The sequence below is a fragment of the Chrysochloris asiatica genome, unplaced genomic scaffold (genome assembly GCF_000296735.1).
Source record: "Chrysochloris asiatica unplaced genomic scaffold, ChrAsi1.0 scaffold00289, whole genome shotgun sequence".
NCBI classification, from domain to species: domain Eukaryota; kingdom Metazoa; phylum Chordata; class Mammalia; order Afrosoricida; family Chrysochloridae; genus Chrysochloris; species Chrysochloris asiatica.
In genome coordinates, this window is record NW_006408807.1 from 2,359,175 (window position 1) to 2,374,638 (window position 15,464).

General features: G+C 42.1%; 1 protein-coding gene across 1 annotated transcript in view; it reads right to left on the reverse strand.

Annotated features, from left to right (window-relative positions):
• WDFY4 (WDFY family member 4) overlaps positions 1-15,464 on the reverse strand; it is a 561,873-nt gene that overhangs the window by 55,455 nt on the left and 490,954 nt on the right. Inside the window, exons 52-54 of the mRNA XM_006874619.1 lie at positions 14,769-14,860; positions 8,129-8,341; positions 4,962-5,109 (exon numbers count right to left, since the gene is read on the reverse strand). Of these exons, the coding sequence (XP_006874681.1) occupies positions 4,962-5,109; positions 8,129-8,341; positions 14,769-14,860 (453 nt within the window). The remainder of the gene's footprint in view (positions 1-4,961; positions 5,110-8,128; positions 8,342-14,768; positions 14,861-15,464) is intronic.

The following is a 15,464-nucleotide window of genomic DNA, read 5'->3' on the forward strand; positions in this document are numbered from 1 at the left end:
GTCTTCTCCCTTTTTTCTTGTTAGGTTTGTCAATGGTTTGTCAATTTTGTTAATACTTTCAAAGAACCAGCTTCTTGTCCTGTTGAATCTTTCTATAGTTTTTCTGTTTTCCATCTCATTTATTTCTGCTTTAACCTTTATTATTTCTTTTCTTCTGGTGACTGTAGGTTCCCTCTGTTGGTCTGTTTCTAATTGTTGGAGATGCTGTGTTAATGTGTTGATTTTGGTTCTTTCTTCTTTTTGGATGTGCGCATTTATCACAATAAATTGTCCTCTCAGCACTGCTTTCGCCGTGTCCCAAAGATTTTGGTATGTTGTATTTTCATTCTCATTTGTTTCTAAGAATTTTATGAATTCACATTTAATTTCTTCTTTTACCCAGTCACTTTTCACAGGGTGTTATTCAGTTTCCTTCTATTCAACTTTATTTCCTTGGTCTTCTTATTGTTGATTTCTAGTTTTATAGCATTGTGGTCTGAAAATATGCTTTGTAGTATTTTGATGTTTGTAAATTTATGGAGGCTTGGCTTGTGACCTAACACATGTTCAATTCTGGATAAGGTTCCATGTGCACTGGAGAAGGATGTATATTGTGCTGTTTTTTGGTTGAATGCTCTGTACACGTCTATTAGGTTAAATTGGTTGACTGGGGTTTAGTTCCTGTGTAACTTTGTCGAGTTTCTTTCTGGTTGTTCTGACCCTTTTCGAAAGTGGTGTATTAAAATCCCCCATTATAATTGTAGCTTTATCTATTTCTTTCTTCAATTCTAGTAAGGTTTGCTTCATATATGTTGGTGCTCTTTCATTGGGAGTGTAGACATTTATTATGGTTTTGTCATCTTGTTCAATTGATCCTTTGTTCATGAGATAGTGTCCTTCTTAATCTCTTATGCTGGTTTTTGTCTTAAAGTTTACTTTATAAGAGATTAGTATTGCTACTCATGCTTGTTTATTGTTGCAGTTAGCTTGGTATATTTTTTCCATCCTTTACCTTTTAGTCTGTTTTTGTCTTTGTGTGTAAGGTGTATCTCTTGTAGGCAGCATATTGAAGGATCTTGTTAAGTGCCATGGAAGTTCATTTTCATGGTAAATTGTGAAGTATTAACTTTCTTTAGGGTTACCTTATAGTCTATTGACTTTTCTCTCCATTTGAGAATCTAGTGTATCCTGTAATCTACCTTACCTCATCACCACCTGGATCTCTGTTCCTACATTTTTCCCTTCTTTGATATTGTTATTATTTTGATCTTCAGTTCACCTCCCAGCTCCTTTGAATTCGTTGTTGTAATTTTGTTCTGTTATGGACTGTGCTATCCATCATCTGAGTTTCAGGTGGTGTTGCCATGCCTGTCAATCTCTGGTTGTTGTCTGTTCTTGTTGGTTTTTAGTCCAAAGAACTCCCTTTAGGATGTTTTGAAGTGCTGGATTGGCTTTGACAAAATCTCTTAGCTTCTGTTTATCCTGGAATGTTTTGATTGCACCATCGTATTTGGTTGACAGTTTTGCTGGATAGATGATTCTTGGTTGGCAGTTGTTTTCTTTTAGGATTTTGTATATGTCTCCCCATTGCCTCCTTGCCTACATGGTTTCTGCTGAAAAGTCAGAGCTTAATCTGATTAACATGTCTCTTTTCCCTGGCTGCTTTTAGTATTCTCTCCTTGTCTTTGATTTTGGAAAGCTTGATTTTTATATGTCTTGGTGATTTTATTTTGAGGTCTATCCTTCCTGTGGTACATATGACTTCTTGAATGTTTACTTCTCATCTTTCAAGATGTTAGGAAAATTTTCTTCCAGAAACTCTTCAACTATCTCCTCTGTGTACTGTTTGATTCTTCCTCTCCCAGAATGCCAATAATTATTAAGTTGTTCCTCTTCATGTTATCTAGCATGAATTTTAGACTCTCTTCAGATTTCTTTATCCTCTTTTCTGCCTGCTCTTCTACCTTAGCAGTATTAGAGACTTGTCTTCCAGCATGCTGGTTCTGGCTTCCATCTCTTCAATTCTACTCCTTTCCCCTTTCAGTGTAATGTCCATTTTTTATATTTTATTATTAATCATCTGGACCTCTTTTTGCAGGTGTTGAATTGTTTCCAATGCTGTATCGATCTTGCTTGATTGCTCTTATAGTACTTTATTGACTTCTTCCTTGCTTTTCTCCACCCCTTTTCGGAGGATTTGAATTTGTTTCCATATCGTTCTTCTGAATACCTTCTCAGGCAAATCCCAAATCTGCTCTTCCTCTTCTGGAAAGCCTTTGTCTGTCTCCAGCTCATTTGTCTCAGTTACTCTTTTCTGCTTTTGGACATGTTTTGAGATCTTTTTTGTGTTTGCTTTTTTTTGTTTGTTTGTTTGGGGGGGGGTCATTTCCAGTAGTTATGTGGTGTTTTAATGCTTAAATGGATGTTTGTTGCTGTGTTATTAAGCTTACTGGGTGTCTCCTGGTGGATATGATCAGGAGATAGGCTTCCCTTTTTGCATGTAATGCTTAGCAGCTGTTATTGGCTCTTGTCTCAATGGTGGAATATTTTGGGGTATGCTTGTAGCTTGGCTATATGGCCATGATTGCTGTCTCTTCTTTGGTAATGTAGGGAGAAAAAGCTCCCACCTCCAGGAAAAATGTGTGATCAAAAGGACCAAAAGCAGAAGCAATATATAAGCAGAGACAAAAACCACCACTTTGAAGCAAAAATAAAACTGTGGCCAACTGGCCAGTCGACTTGCTACACAGGCAGTGTGTGTCCACCGTAGAACCCTCCAGGTGGGGGTGTCCACTCACTCAGGCCCCTCCTCTAGTCACCATCGTAAATGTGGTATGCTGTGGGAAAACTGTGGGCTCAACGCTGGCCTTTTTTTGGGGAGTATGCACCCACCCACCTGAAGGCATCCAGGCTGGGCAAAGAAGGCACGTCAGGGAAGAGGAGGAAAAAAATGTGTAGAATCCCCCCACACCTCCTTTTGCAAATGTCACTGTGCCACTTTTAACTCTAGCTCACTGTGCTGGTCTGGCTGTAGCCCCACCCTCTGAACTCAGTCTGGGTGGGGTGGCCACAGAGGGAGTCCCGTGTCTCAACCAATTCCTAAATTGCAACATTTTCCTTTATACTGTGATTTTTCCACTGGCGCACCTGGGAAACTGACACCCTTCACCTTATGCTAGATCCAGAGCTCTGGTGTTATTCCGCTAAAGCAGCTTCTCTGAGTTTTCAGCCCCTCCCCCACGGAGCCTGTCCTACCTGACTCTGCTCTGCTATCACCAAAATCGGAAGTCCCTTCTTGCTTTTGACCAGGCTGACTGCTCCTACACTAACTGCAAGGGTACCCTGTAGCAGGTTAACACTTCTGTCCTTTTGCCAGCTCCACTCTCTAAAAGTCAGCTCTTGTGCTAGGACCCAGGTGAACAGCCCTCCTTATCCGGACAAGTTCCTTCATCTTGTAATTATGCCCTGTCTGTGGAGATGATGATACCTTCTCCCAAGGTTGCTGTGAGGATTGACAGAGACGTTGGTCATGTGTGACACCCAAGACTGAGTTCATCCTCTGAGAAGCTCCAAAGATGGAAGTTGACCTGCTTTTGTCAGGTGGCCCATAACACATGACAGGGATGATTTCCTTTCTCTGAGACCCATGCCAGGTGATTTGGAACAATCTTCTTTCAACACCACCTCACCCAAGGACAGAGATCAGTCTCCATGAACATTACTACTGGGCACCCCTGCTTCCCTTAAGTAAGAATGGTCAGGTTCCTCATAGCATGCCCAGCATACTCAGGCATCATTGGGATCTATACTTTGACTTTGTTATGACCCCAACTCACAGAACTTTCACAACAAACCCAAGGGCACAGACATTGCATTCCCCACATTACACATGAGAAAACTGAAAGTCGGGAAGGGTCAGTGGGCTAGGGGTGAGTTAAGAGCTGCATCCGGTCTCTCAAAGATGGCAGGGCCAGGCCTTAAATGTGGTCAGAAACACCCAACTCTGGTGTAGATGGATACATGGTCTCCAGAGCCAGGAATAGAAGCCTCATAACCAACAGTGATGGGGTGCAACACAGACATTCAGAGAAAGAAAAGGACAAACTACCCGGGACAAAAAAATAATCTCAAACTTAGGGTCAGTATGTCATTTCTGTTTAGTGGGATTTTCTAGGGTGGCATAGCCATCAGATTTCACAGTCATGACCCTGTGAGTTAGCCCCACCAACCCTTCTGTTCCCAGCTGGGTGATTGTCTCCATCGGGCTGGTGTGAAACTTCAGGGTAAGCACTGGACTACAAGGTCTGTTTGAACCATAGGGTTATCATGAGTCAGAACCAACTAAACAATATTTAACAAAAATAGCCATTACATGGTCTCCTCAGGCTTTGTGGCAATTAATGAAGCCACTGACTTGTCATCAAACAGAGACAGACTAAGGATCGGCAGTGTTTGTGGAGCATTGGCCATGTGCTGGGTACTACATGTGAATGACCTCATTTTTCCCTGTTCTGATGCCCAGAGGCTCATTGAGGCTCAGTGACATGCCCAAGTTCCATACCTAGGACACAGTAGGACTGGAACTCCCACCCAGACATTCTATTCCATAGCATGCATGCTTAGGACTGTGGGGTCCATGGCCAGCTGAGTCCTAGGAGCCATGATGACCTGAGGTACCATCTAAGGTACAGAGCAGGATTCTCTCTCAGGAGACTTAGGGGCTTCCCATTTGTCTTTGAGAATCATAAGGTCTGGGTATATGCATGGATGTGCATGTATGTGTTTATAGGAAAAAGGCACAGATAGATATACTGAAGCTGGCACATCAGAGGTAGATCCAAGAACATTTTCAAGAGTAGAGGCCCTCTTACATTCCCACCCAACTGAAGTCCAACCCTTTCCCCAGGTCTGTGCTCCAGAACCTTGAGAGAGGTGTCTTCACTGAAGAGATGATTCTGTGGATAGCAGGGCTGGGTGCTCACCTTTGACTATGACTGGTGAGGGCCTCAGATACTGCAGGCTGTAGAAAAATGGCTGAGGATGACCCAACAGGTTTGGGGGTATGTTCACATCTTTTCCAGGTGATGGTTTCCCTGTGGTGGTCCTGGCTGGGTGGGGTTTGGTGAAGAGCTGGAGAGGTAAGGGGACATCACACTGGTAATTAAGGAATAAACACTCAGGGATGAATCCTCCCGGTGCAGATCAACAGATGACTGGGTGGGAAATATAAACACAGCAAAGGCAACTCGTTCCCAAGTTTGCACAGCATGTGACTGGTAGAGATAGTCTTCTGGTAGCCAAAGCTGTGTTCTTTTTTTCCCTGATTGTTGTTGTTGTTATGTGCTGTGGAGTCGGTTCTGACTCACAGCAACCCTGTACAGGGTTTCCAAGGCTGTAAATCTTTATGGGAGCAGAAAGCCTCATCTTTCTCCTGCGGAACAGCTGGTAGTTTCAAATGGCTGACCTTGTGGTTCGCAGCCCGATTCATAACCACTACACTCCCAGAGCTCCCTGATACTGACCGGTAAAAGGATGACTTAGTTGCAAACTCTGGTATCTGAAACGCACCTCACACATTTACAATGGCCCTATCCCTCCCTAGCTCACATTACCTTCTTCATTCACTTGAGTTGTTTCTTATCTTTTCCCTTTTATCTTACAATCTCTCTGCAGGCTCATTCAAAACACCCAAACCAAATCCACTGCCATCAAGTTGATCCTGACTCTTAAGGATCCTATAAGACAGAAATTTCTGAGGCTGTAAATCCTTACAGAAGCAGACGGGCTCAACTTTCTCCAGAGGAGGTGCTAGTGGATTCCAACCCCCAACCTTCCAGTTAGCAATCCAATGTGTAACCCATTGTGCCATCCATCTGGACATAAATACACAAATCTTTCACTGTTTCCATTCAAATATTCTAAGGAGCACAGGCAAACCCTATTAGTGGGCTTTCTAACCTCATTGACTCAAGCATTGCCTCAGTTGTCCCTTCAACAGGGCAAGCTGGTGAAATTGCAAGAGTCTCACCTGGGCCATTTGCTGTGCTGACTCCCTCTCCCATCAGATTGTGCATTCCTGCTGATGTCTTGAAGACTTGAAGAAAGGCCCAGCAGCGAACCACCTCTGCCATGTTGATCACCAAACTTTGGTTTAATATTGTTGTTGTTGTTGTTAAGTGCCGTCGAGTCGGTTCCGACCCATAGCGACCCTGTACAGGGTTTCCGAGGACGTAAATCTTTACGGGAGTAGAAAGCCTCATCTTTCTCCCGTGGAGCGGCTGGTAGTTTCGAACTGCTGACCTTAAGGTTCGCAGCCTGATTCGTAGCCACTACGCTACCAGAGCTGGATTAATATAGAGGTGTTTTATTCCTGCCTGCAGCCTTCTGAGTTCAGAAGCATGGTCCCCAGATCATAGGCCCAGTCTAGGCAGTCAGAACTCTTGCTGGGAGACAAATGCATAAGCAGAGCCAGTCTTTCCAGAACATGCCCTTTCCCACAGGTGCTACAAAGTTTGGATGGGCTCAGGCACAGCTCCTTTGCTGCCCACCTTCAAGTTGCATGCTTGGGTTTGCTTGACTCATGGCACAGGGACAGCCTTACATTTGTAACATTATAGCTTAGGTTTGGAGTTAGCCAGATGGGTCTAAAGCTCAGCCTCTGTCACTTGCTAATGGTGGAATTCAGAACCTCCCTGAGCCTCAGATTTCTGCTTTGTGAAAGGCAGAAATAATCCCTATACTCAGAGTTGATGAGAGGATTCAATGAATCAATCACATTAATAAATAGCATTTGTTAAGTGCTAACTCATTCCTCAGAAACCCTATACAGGGCCGCTATGAGTTGGAATCAACTCAATGACACTTAACAACAACAATTAACAAATTATATTTTGGAGTCTGGTGTGGTCAGTTCACATCCACCATCCATTCCTTTGTCGCTATGAATCAGAACCAATTCCATGGCACTCAGCAATGATGACAATTGTATTTCATAGTGCCAGGATGATGCAAATGGTTAACAACTTGGCTACTAACCAAAAGGTCGTGGGTTCTAGTCTATCCATAGGCAACTCAGAAGAAAGACCTGGCAATCTACTTTAAAAAAAAAAAAGCAGTCATTGAAAACCCTATGGAGCATAGTTCTTCTCTGACATACACTAGATTGCCATGATTTAGACAGAATCAACTAGACAGCAACTGGTTTTAATTATATCTCAGGTATTTTTAAGTACTTTATATGAGCTCTGGTAGCATAGTGGTTACAAATCGGGCTGTGAATCGCAAGGTCAGCAGTTCGAAAACTACCAGCTGTTCCGCGGGAGAAAGATGAGGTTTTCTGTTCCTGTAAAGATTTACAGCCTCGGAAACCCTGTACAGGATTGCTATGAGTCGGAACCGACTCCACAGCACATAACTTGTATTGGATTATAACATCAACCTTGTAGAATAGATGTGCATACATGATTAAGCACAACAACAACAACAACAGCAAACACTTATCCCTGGCAGCATAGTGGGTTATGAATTGGGCTGCTAACTGCAGGGTCAGCAGTGCTAATCTACCAGTTGCTATGTAGAAGAAAGATGAGACTTCCTTCTTCTGTAAAGATTTACAGCCTTGGAAACCCTATGCAGGGTCACTATGAGTTGGAACTGACTCCATGGCATACCACCACCACCACTAAACACTTATCACAGTTCCTATCACATTTGTGACAGATGAATGTTGTTCTTGCTAAGTGTCTTCAAGTTGGTTCCGATTTATGTAGGGTTTCCGACCTGATGTAGGGTTTCAGATGAGCAGCTGGTGGGTTTGAACTGCTAACCTTAATGGCCAGCAGTCCAGTGCTTATCCTGCAGCACCATGTGAGAACTCAGACCACTTCCTGAGTGATGCAGATTGGACTTAAACCCACACTCCCAGCTATGAAGGCTGATGCCTTATATATTAGGCCACTGGTTCACCACAGATGAATGTAGCTTTCATTGTTACCGCTGGGGATGCCATCATCTTCATCATCATAAAGGTTAAGTTCTAACATTTAAGTCTTTCCCATCTTCCCTATCCCAGAGGAAAACGTTCTTACCCTCTCTCCAAGTTCACGCTGTACACATTTATTGAGAAAGCAAGATAAGTGACGTGCTTTACCTGCTTGGGCACCTGTCCAAAGTTGCTGACAAAACCCAGGACAGTGCTCTTGATCAGAGGATCTTTGACGCTGCTGAGGTCCATCTTGTCACCATAGAAGTAGGGGTGGAATGTGTTAACAGCCTCCACTGCAGCCGAGCCTTGCTGTTTGTATCCAAAAATGAGGTCTATCCATTGGTGGAGGTTGGCACTGACATAGTCACTTTCCAAAGCCTGGAAGCAAGACCCAAACACCATGAAATCACAGGCTTCTCCCTGGTTCAGATTCCCTCTGTACAGACTGCAAGGGGGCATGGACTTTAGGACACTGCTCTGTACAGGAAAGAAAAGTGGTGGCTCTTGTACTTGACAGAGTCCCAACAGGCAGAATCACTAGCCAATGGACGAGGCCACCCCAATTCTTGCTCCGGCTAATGGCAAAAGCCATCTGAGTGTTCCCATCACCCCTTTCCATCCACTTCATAAAATAACCAGAATATCTGTAGAGTGTTGGTCTGGGAGTGATACATAAGCTGAGTAAGCAGGCTGAAAATTAATCCTTGGGTCTCTGATGAGATCTGACACATGAAGAAGGAAATGCTGATTCTGACCAGAGAGGATGGGAGGTGAAGCTGAGTACAGTAGTTTGGGAAGAAAGCTCTGAATTAATCGCCTTCATTTGAATCTGAGCATGGCCACTCAAGTTTCATAACAGTTTTAAGCCTCAGTTTCTGCATCTATAGAATGAGGAAATGGCTACAAGTTTAAGCAAAGACTGAGTGGTGTACACATTTGGTGCACAGCAGACTCTGTGTAAGCATTAAGAAGCAAGCAATGGCTTGGTGGATTCTCTCTTTCCTTTAATACACATTTTTGCTGGCAGATATAACTAACCCCATTCTGAACCAGGCTTGGGTGGATTTTTCAATCTACCATTCCAGCTCCCAGCTAGCAAGTCTCAGAATCTCCCAGGGAACATCTCACCTCTCTGAGAAGATCTCACTTCACTCAAACCAAATACCATTCAGTTGTCTTCGAATCAATGTCAACCGATATGTGTCAGAGTACAACTATGCTCCATAGGGTTTTCAGTGACTGGGTTTACAGAAGTAGATCACTAGGCCTTCCTTCTGAGGTGCTTCTGGGTGGACTCATATAACCTTTTGGTGAGCAGCCACACATGTTAATTATTTGCACTACCAAGGACTCTATCTCACTCAACTACATAGAAATCACTAACACTGGGTATAGAATCCATCTTGTATTGTCTGTGACAGGGAATTAATCAAATCTTAGGAAATGTGAACTTCCCTCATTGAGAAACCATCCAGAAGCATACCTAAGACTCTTCTGGAGATGTTTAACTGAAAGCTTTCTGTTGATGACCACTATACCAAAGTAGTCATAGCGGAGGAAGGAAGAAGGGAAACCCACAGGCCAGGACATTTGACCTTTCCACTGGGCCTTCTTCCTGTCACTCCATAAGAAAGTACATTGTCCACATCCTCAAGCTCTTATTGAACATTCTTCCCACGGTCTTTCCTTTCATGAAGCCTCACATCTCCTCAAAGCACTGGTGCTATTGGCAAAGCACTAGGCTGCTAACCACAAGGTCAGTGGTTCAAACCCACTAGCCTCTCCTCAGGAACCCTATCTAGGAGCTATATGAGTCAGAACTGACTCCACAACACTTAAGAACAACAACTCCTAGATTACATCGCAGGTGTCTTGTGACCAGGAGGCAAGGTTGGTGTCCTTGCTTTTCGTTGCCACTTCTAGACCACCGCTCCTCTTCCCTCTTCATGAGACTTAATTACTCCTCTTCTCATTCATTCTCACTGCTGCCATGTACCAACTTTTCTGCTACTATCCTCATTCATCAAAGATGACCATGTTTTCTTTTCTTCTCTAAGCTCTGCCATCATTGATTTCAACATCTGGCTTCTCAGTTCCTCTAGCTCCACTTCTATTCCACCTAAAGTGTCACCTACTCCCTGGACACACATTGATCCATAACTGCTCCATCATTAAAACCACTTCCTCAAACATCCCAGTGGGTGACAGTCATACTATGTTTGACTATTTCACCTCATCAGAACTTTCAGAACCTTACACCTTGACATCCTTGCAAGCTATCAGCACTCTCTTGAGCTCAGCTACATCTTTATCCAGTTCAGATTTGTTTGTTGTTAAGTGCCATCAAGTCCGTTCTGACAGAGTTTCTGAGGAGCAGCTGGTGGGCTTCAATCACCAGACTTGTGGATAGCAGTCCGGTGCTTATCCTACAGTGCCACACCAGAACATCTGCTCAGATTTAGTGATACACAATTTCAATAACACTCTGGTCATTATTTCAAAATAATGTGTACCTCTATCTTTTCATGACACCGGACAACTTCAAATATTTTCTCCTTATCTGGAGAAAGGTAGATGGATAGTATCACACAAAGGGGAACAAAGATTATTCTATAATTTACTTCATTCACTCATTTAAAAAATAGATTTAAAAGACCAGTTTTAGTTTTACAGGAAAATTTTACCAAAGGTGTGGTTTCTATATAAATCTCCTTTCTCACCTGAATACTGTCTCATATTATTAATATTTTGAATTCAGGTGGTACACTTGTTACAAATGATTAATCAATGTCAATACATTATCAACTGAAGTAGATAGTTTACATTAAGATAGACTCTTTGTAGTGTACAGTCCTAAGGGTTTTTGAGAAATGCATAGTATCATGTGTTCACCATTACAGTATCCTAGGGAATAGTTTCACGGTTCTAACAATGCCCTGAGTTCCATCTATTTATCCCTCCTTTCTTCCTCCTGAATGCCTGGTGACCACTGATCTTTTTATTTCTGTATAGTGTTATCTTTTCTAGTTGTTTTATAGTTGGAATTATACACTCTGTAGCTTTTTCAGACTGACTTATTTCGCTTAGTAGTATGTTTATTATTTTTTTAAATTGCCAACTGGGTGAAGATTTATAGAGCAGATCAATTTTACATTTAACAATTCATACACATTGTGTTTCATCTCATTGATTTGCAATGTAACGTCACTTATTTCACTTCCTCCCTGTTTACTCTTTCCATTCCTCCTTCTTTCCTAATACTTCTGAGCTTTGCCATTTGCAGATTTGTAAATGCTGCCCTTTTGATCTCAAATTATTGATTATTCTAAGGTGTACACATCTTACTAATATTATTGTTCACTTTCTGTATCTTATTTATTATTTGAGCAAAATTTGAGCCACAGTGATGAGGTCTATTCTAGACCTGAAGAGTGACTAGGGGTCATACATAGTCTTTGGGGGTTCCACCAGTCTCTATCCAGCCAGTAAGCCTGATCTTTTTATAATCTTTAATTTTGTTCCACATTTTTCATCCACTTTATCAAAAATCTTCTGCTTTCAGAGCAGTTGGTATGAACTTGTCAACATGTAGTTCTTTGGGTCTCAGAGTCATAGAGATTGATATTCATATGGTCTAGTAAAAGTACAAAATTTGAAATGAAAATTCACTAGAGGGGCTCAACAGGACATTTGAGCAGGCGTTAAGGAAGAACTAGTGAACACAAAGATAGGTCAATTAAAGTTATCCAGTCTGAGGAAGAGAATGAAAAATGAATGAAGAAAAAATGAAGAGAGCCTAAAACAATTTTTTAAATTCCAGTTTAATTCCAGAATTTGTAGTTGTTCTTGTAATCTTTAACAAATATTGTATATTTTGTGATTCTATTTTTCATGCTCTTTTAGTATTTTTTAACATTAAAAAAATAGCATCCAACATTAAGACTTTCTCAGAGATGATGTCTGTTGATTACTCCCCCAGCCTCCAGAGCATATTTTCTTATTTATTTGCATGCCTCATACATTTTGTTGACTATTAGGCATTTTAAACAATAAAATATGCCAACTCTGAAAGTCAGATTTTCTCCTCTCCTAAAGGTTTGCTGTTGTTGCTGTTTTTGTTTGTTGCTTGCATACTTCATGACTTTTCTACATTAGTTCTGTAAAGTCTGTGATCTTTCTCAAGTGTGGCCTGGAAGTCTCTACTCAATTAGCTTAGAGGTAAAGTAATGACTGGACCAAGATTTCTTTAAATGCCTACAATCAATAAGTTTCGCATTCTTGACCAAGGGTATTTGTATACATTTTTGGAGCATGCTTTCAGTAGGCAGTTTAAATCTCTTCTTTAACGTAGACTTTCTGCATGTTCAGAGCTTCCAGATTAGTCAACAAAAGTAAAGGCTTAGAGTTTTTGTAATTCATTCCCAAATATGCTCATGACCTTGAACATGAGAACTAACCTACATATATGTATGTGGTCTTCTAGATTCCTAGAAATGGGTTAGAGTTCATCAAAGCCTCCTGTGGACATCTTATTTCCAGCTTTTGTATTCAAACTTTTTGGTTAGCTTATTGTTTACTCAAGCTGTTAACCATCACCTCAGGTATCCACATATTGACTGATTGCCTTTAATTGTTTCAAACAAATTTATCTGGAAAATAGGTAGCATGCACTAAACCAGCTCTGAGTAAGGTCAGATAAAGACAGTCCTGTGAGTGGGATGTTCTAGGGAACCACCAAACAGGCAGAATAATAGTCATTCTCTGGGAATAGGGCTTGAAGGACAGTATATCCATTCAGTGACTGTCAAGCTGTTGACTTTCACTGTAATTTAGACTGTTAATTTACAAAGTAACTGTAGATATCACAGGGGGCAATGGGACTAGGGTTCCTTAAAACACCATAAAATCTGTTCCTACAACTCTTCAGTCCATTTTTTCTATAACATGTACTCTTTAGATCAATACTTATTCACTCACAATCCTATACTTAATTCCCAGCAGTCTGAAAAAGTTGATTCTGACAATTTTGATCAGGATTCTTGCTGCTTTTCTAGAGGAGAGGATGTTTGAAGGTTCTTGCTCCATCATTTTAAGTGACATCTATCATTCACTTCCTTGTTCACTCCAACCTGGATTCCAAGACCTCCACTCCACCGAAAGAACATATCTCAACGTTTTCATCACCTAGTTTCCCTAGTCACGTATACACCCTGCCCAATTCTTATTGCATCATATGTCTCTCCTTTGTAGCACCTTTCATTGTTTTAGCTTCCCTGTAATTTGTGGGGTTGTTTGATTAGTCTATTTTCTTAATTAGCTCCAAGGCATTGGTAGTCAAGGCTGTAGTGAGACCTGTCCAGATACTCTTGATCTGGAGTAAGTCTTTCCGAGAATATCTTGAGGGAGGGCTGCTGTCGTCTGCAGGTCATATTCCTATTGGCCCAGGTACTCAAGACTACTAAAGTGTAGGAGGAAGGACTGCCGTCTCTGCATTTTCAGAAGACAAAAATCAACCATGGAAGAAGTTTCTCCTTGATAAGGGAGATGGACAGAGGAAAAGCCACAGGTTTCTTGTCACTATTTAGACTTGTCCCATTTATATGAGAGCACCAGCTGCTCCTTGGGAGAAAGGTGAGACTTTCGGTTCCCATAAAGGTTTACAGTCTCTCTAAACTGTCTTCAAAAGTTGTTGTACCATTTTAGCTTCATAACTAGCAATGTATGAAGAAATTCTTATTTCTCCTTATTTTTACCAACACTTGGTTTTATCAGTTTTTGTTTTTAATGTAACTTACAATTTTAAATTTAACCATTCTTGTGGATGTTTAGCTGTATCTTATTGTGGTTCTAATGTATGTTTTGCTAATGTCTAAAGATGCTGAGTGCTCCTTGGAGGCCAGGATGACCAGACTTCATCTCTCATACCTTGGACATATTGTCACGAGGGACCAGTCACTAGAGAAGGATATCATGTTTGGTAGGGTGAAGGGTCAGAGAAAAAGAGGAAGACCCTCAGTGAGATGGATTAGCCAAATGGCAGCACCAATGGGCTCAAGTGTGGCAATAATTGTGAAGTTGGCCCAGGACCAGGCAGTGTTTCACTCTGTTCTGCATAGGGTTGCTGTGAGTTGGTACCAACTTGATGGTACCTAACAACAACAAACAATGATGTTGAACATCTTTTCATATGCTTGTCCCTTTGGCCTCTCTCCACATCAGGCTTTTTTGGTTATATAAGCCAAGATCACCCCCATCTTGGCAAAATCTTTAGCCAGTAGGCCTCTAGTCCCCCTTTGGGCTAACCTTAGCATCATGGCCTGGCCTTGTCTATTGTTATTGTTAAATGTTGTTGAGTCAGTTCTGACCCATAGCAACCCTGTATAGGGTTTCCAAGGACCATCTGATGAGCTTGAATCACCAACGTTGTGGTTTGCAGTCCAGCGCATTAGCCCACAGCACCACACCAGGACTTGTCTATAGAGTTGAGCAAAGGCACTTGGTTGTTCTCCAGAGATTTCAAGAAGAATTTGATCTTGCTTCACCCAGTGATGTCCACACTAATTTGGCACAAGGGCAAACCTTAATGGTGTTCTTAAAAGAGTCCATACCCACACCTTTTCCTGCCATTCTGGGGCCCAGGCCCCAGCCCCTTCTCTAAGCTCAACACATGCAAGAGCCTGAGAAGTGCTTTTAAGGAACTCTCTGGTTGGACAGAAAGCTTATATGGAGACTGAAGTGAGGGTGAGGTTTATATCTGAATACCTTCCCTTGAGCAGGGGCTCTAGAGTGACCCAACTCGACTCACCTGTCTATGCAAGCTGATGAATTTCCGAGGGTCTTCGTCAGCCCAGGGAGGGAGTTGCACATCTCCCAGCATTGTCCCATCCTGCATGCAGCCTGAGTAGGATGAAATACAGTAGGGATTTTGATAAATGGAAGCATGAATTGGCTAAGGATTCACAGATGCAAGCACTGTGCTGCTCAGGATGGTTGATTATGCAGGTAAAGGTGTGGACTGTGCTCTGCTCAGGCCTCCTCTCTCATTTCCCTGGAGCACCCTCATTTTGCCTTTATGTCTTTGTCTCCCTCATGAGGTCCTCTTTGATTCCCAAACCATTGCCATCAAGTCAATTCTGACTCACAGTGATCCCACACAGGGATTCTAGGATTCGACGGGAGCAGACAGCCTTATCTTTCTCCCGTGCAGTGTTTGGTGAGTTTGAAGTACCAACCTTGTAATTACGGCCCAGTGCTTATCCTATAGCATCACAGGAAGTGCTAATTTCTGATTCATTATTTCTATAAAACAATTTTAGTTTTATACCATAGTATTGGAGTCCTGCTGTGGCACTGTGGGTTAATGCACTGGACTGCAAAGTTGGGTTAAACCACAAGGCTGGTGGTTGAAACTCATCAGCCGTTCCTTGGAAACCATATACAGAGCCACTCACTATGGGTCAGAACCAACTCAACGACACTTAACAACAACCATAATAATAGT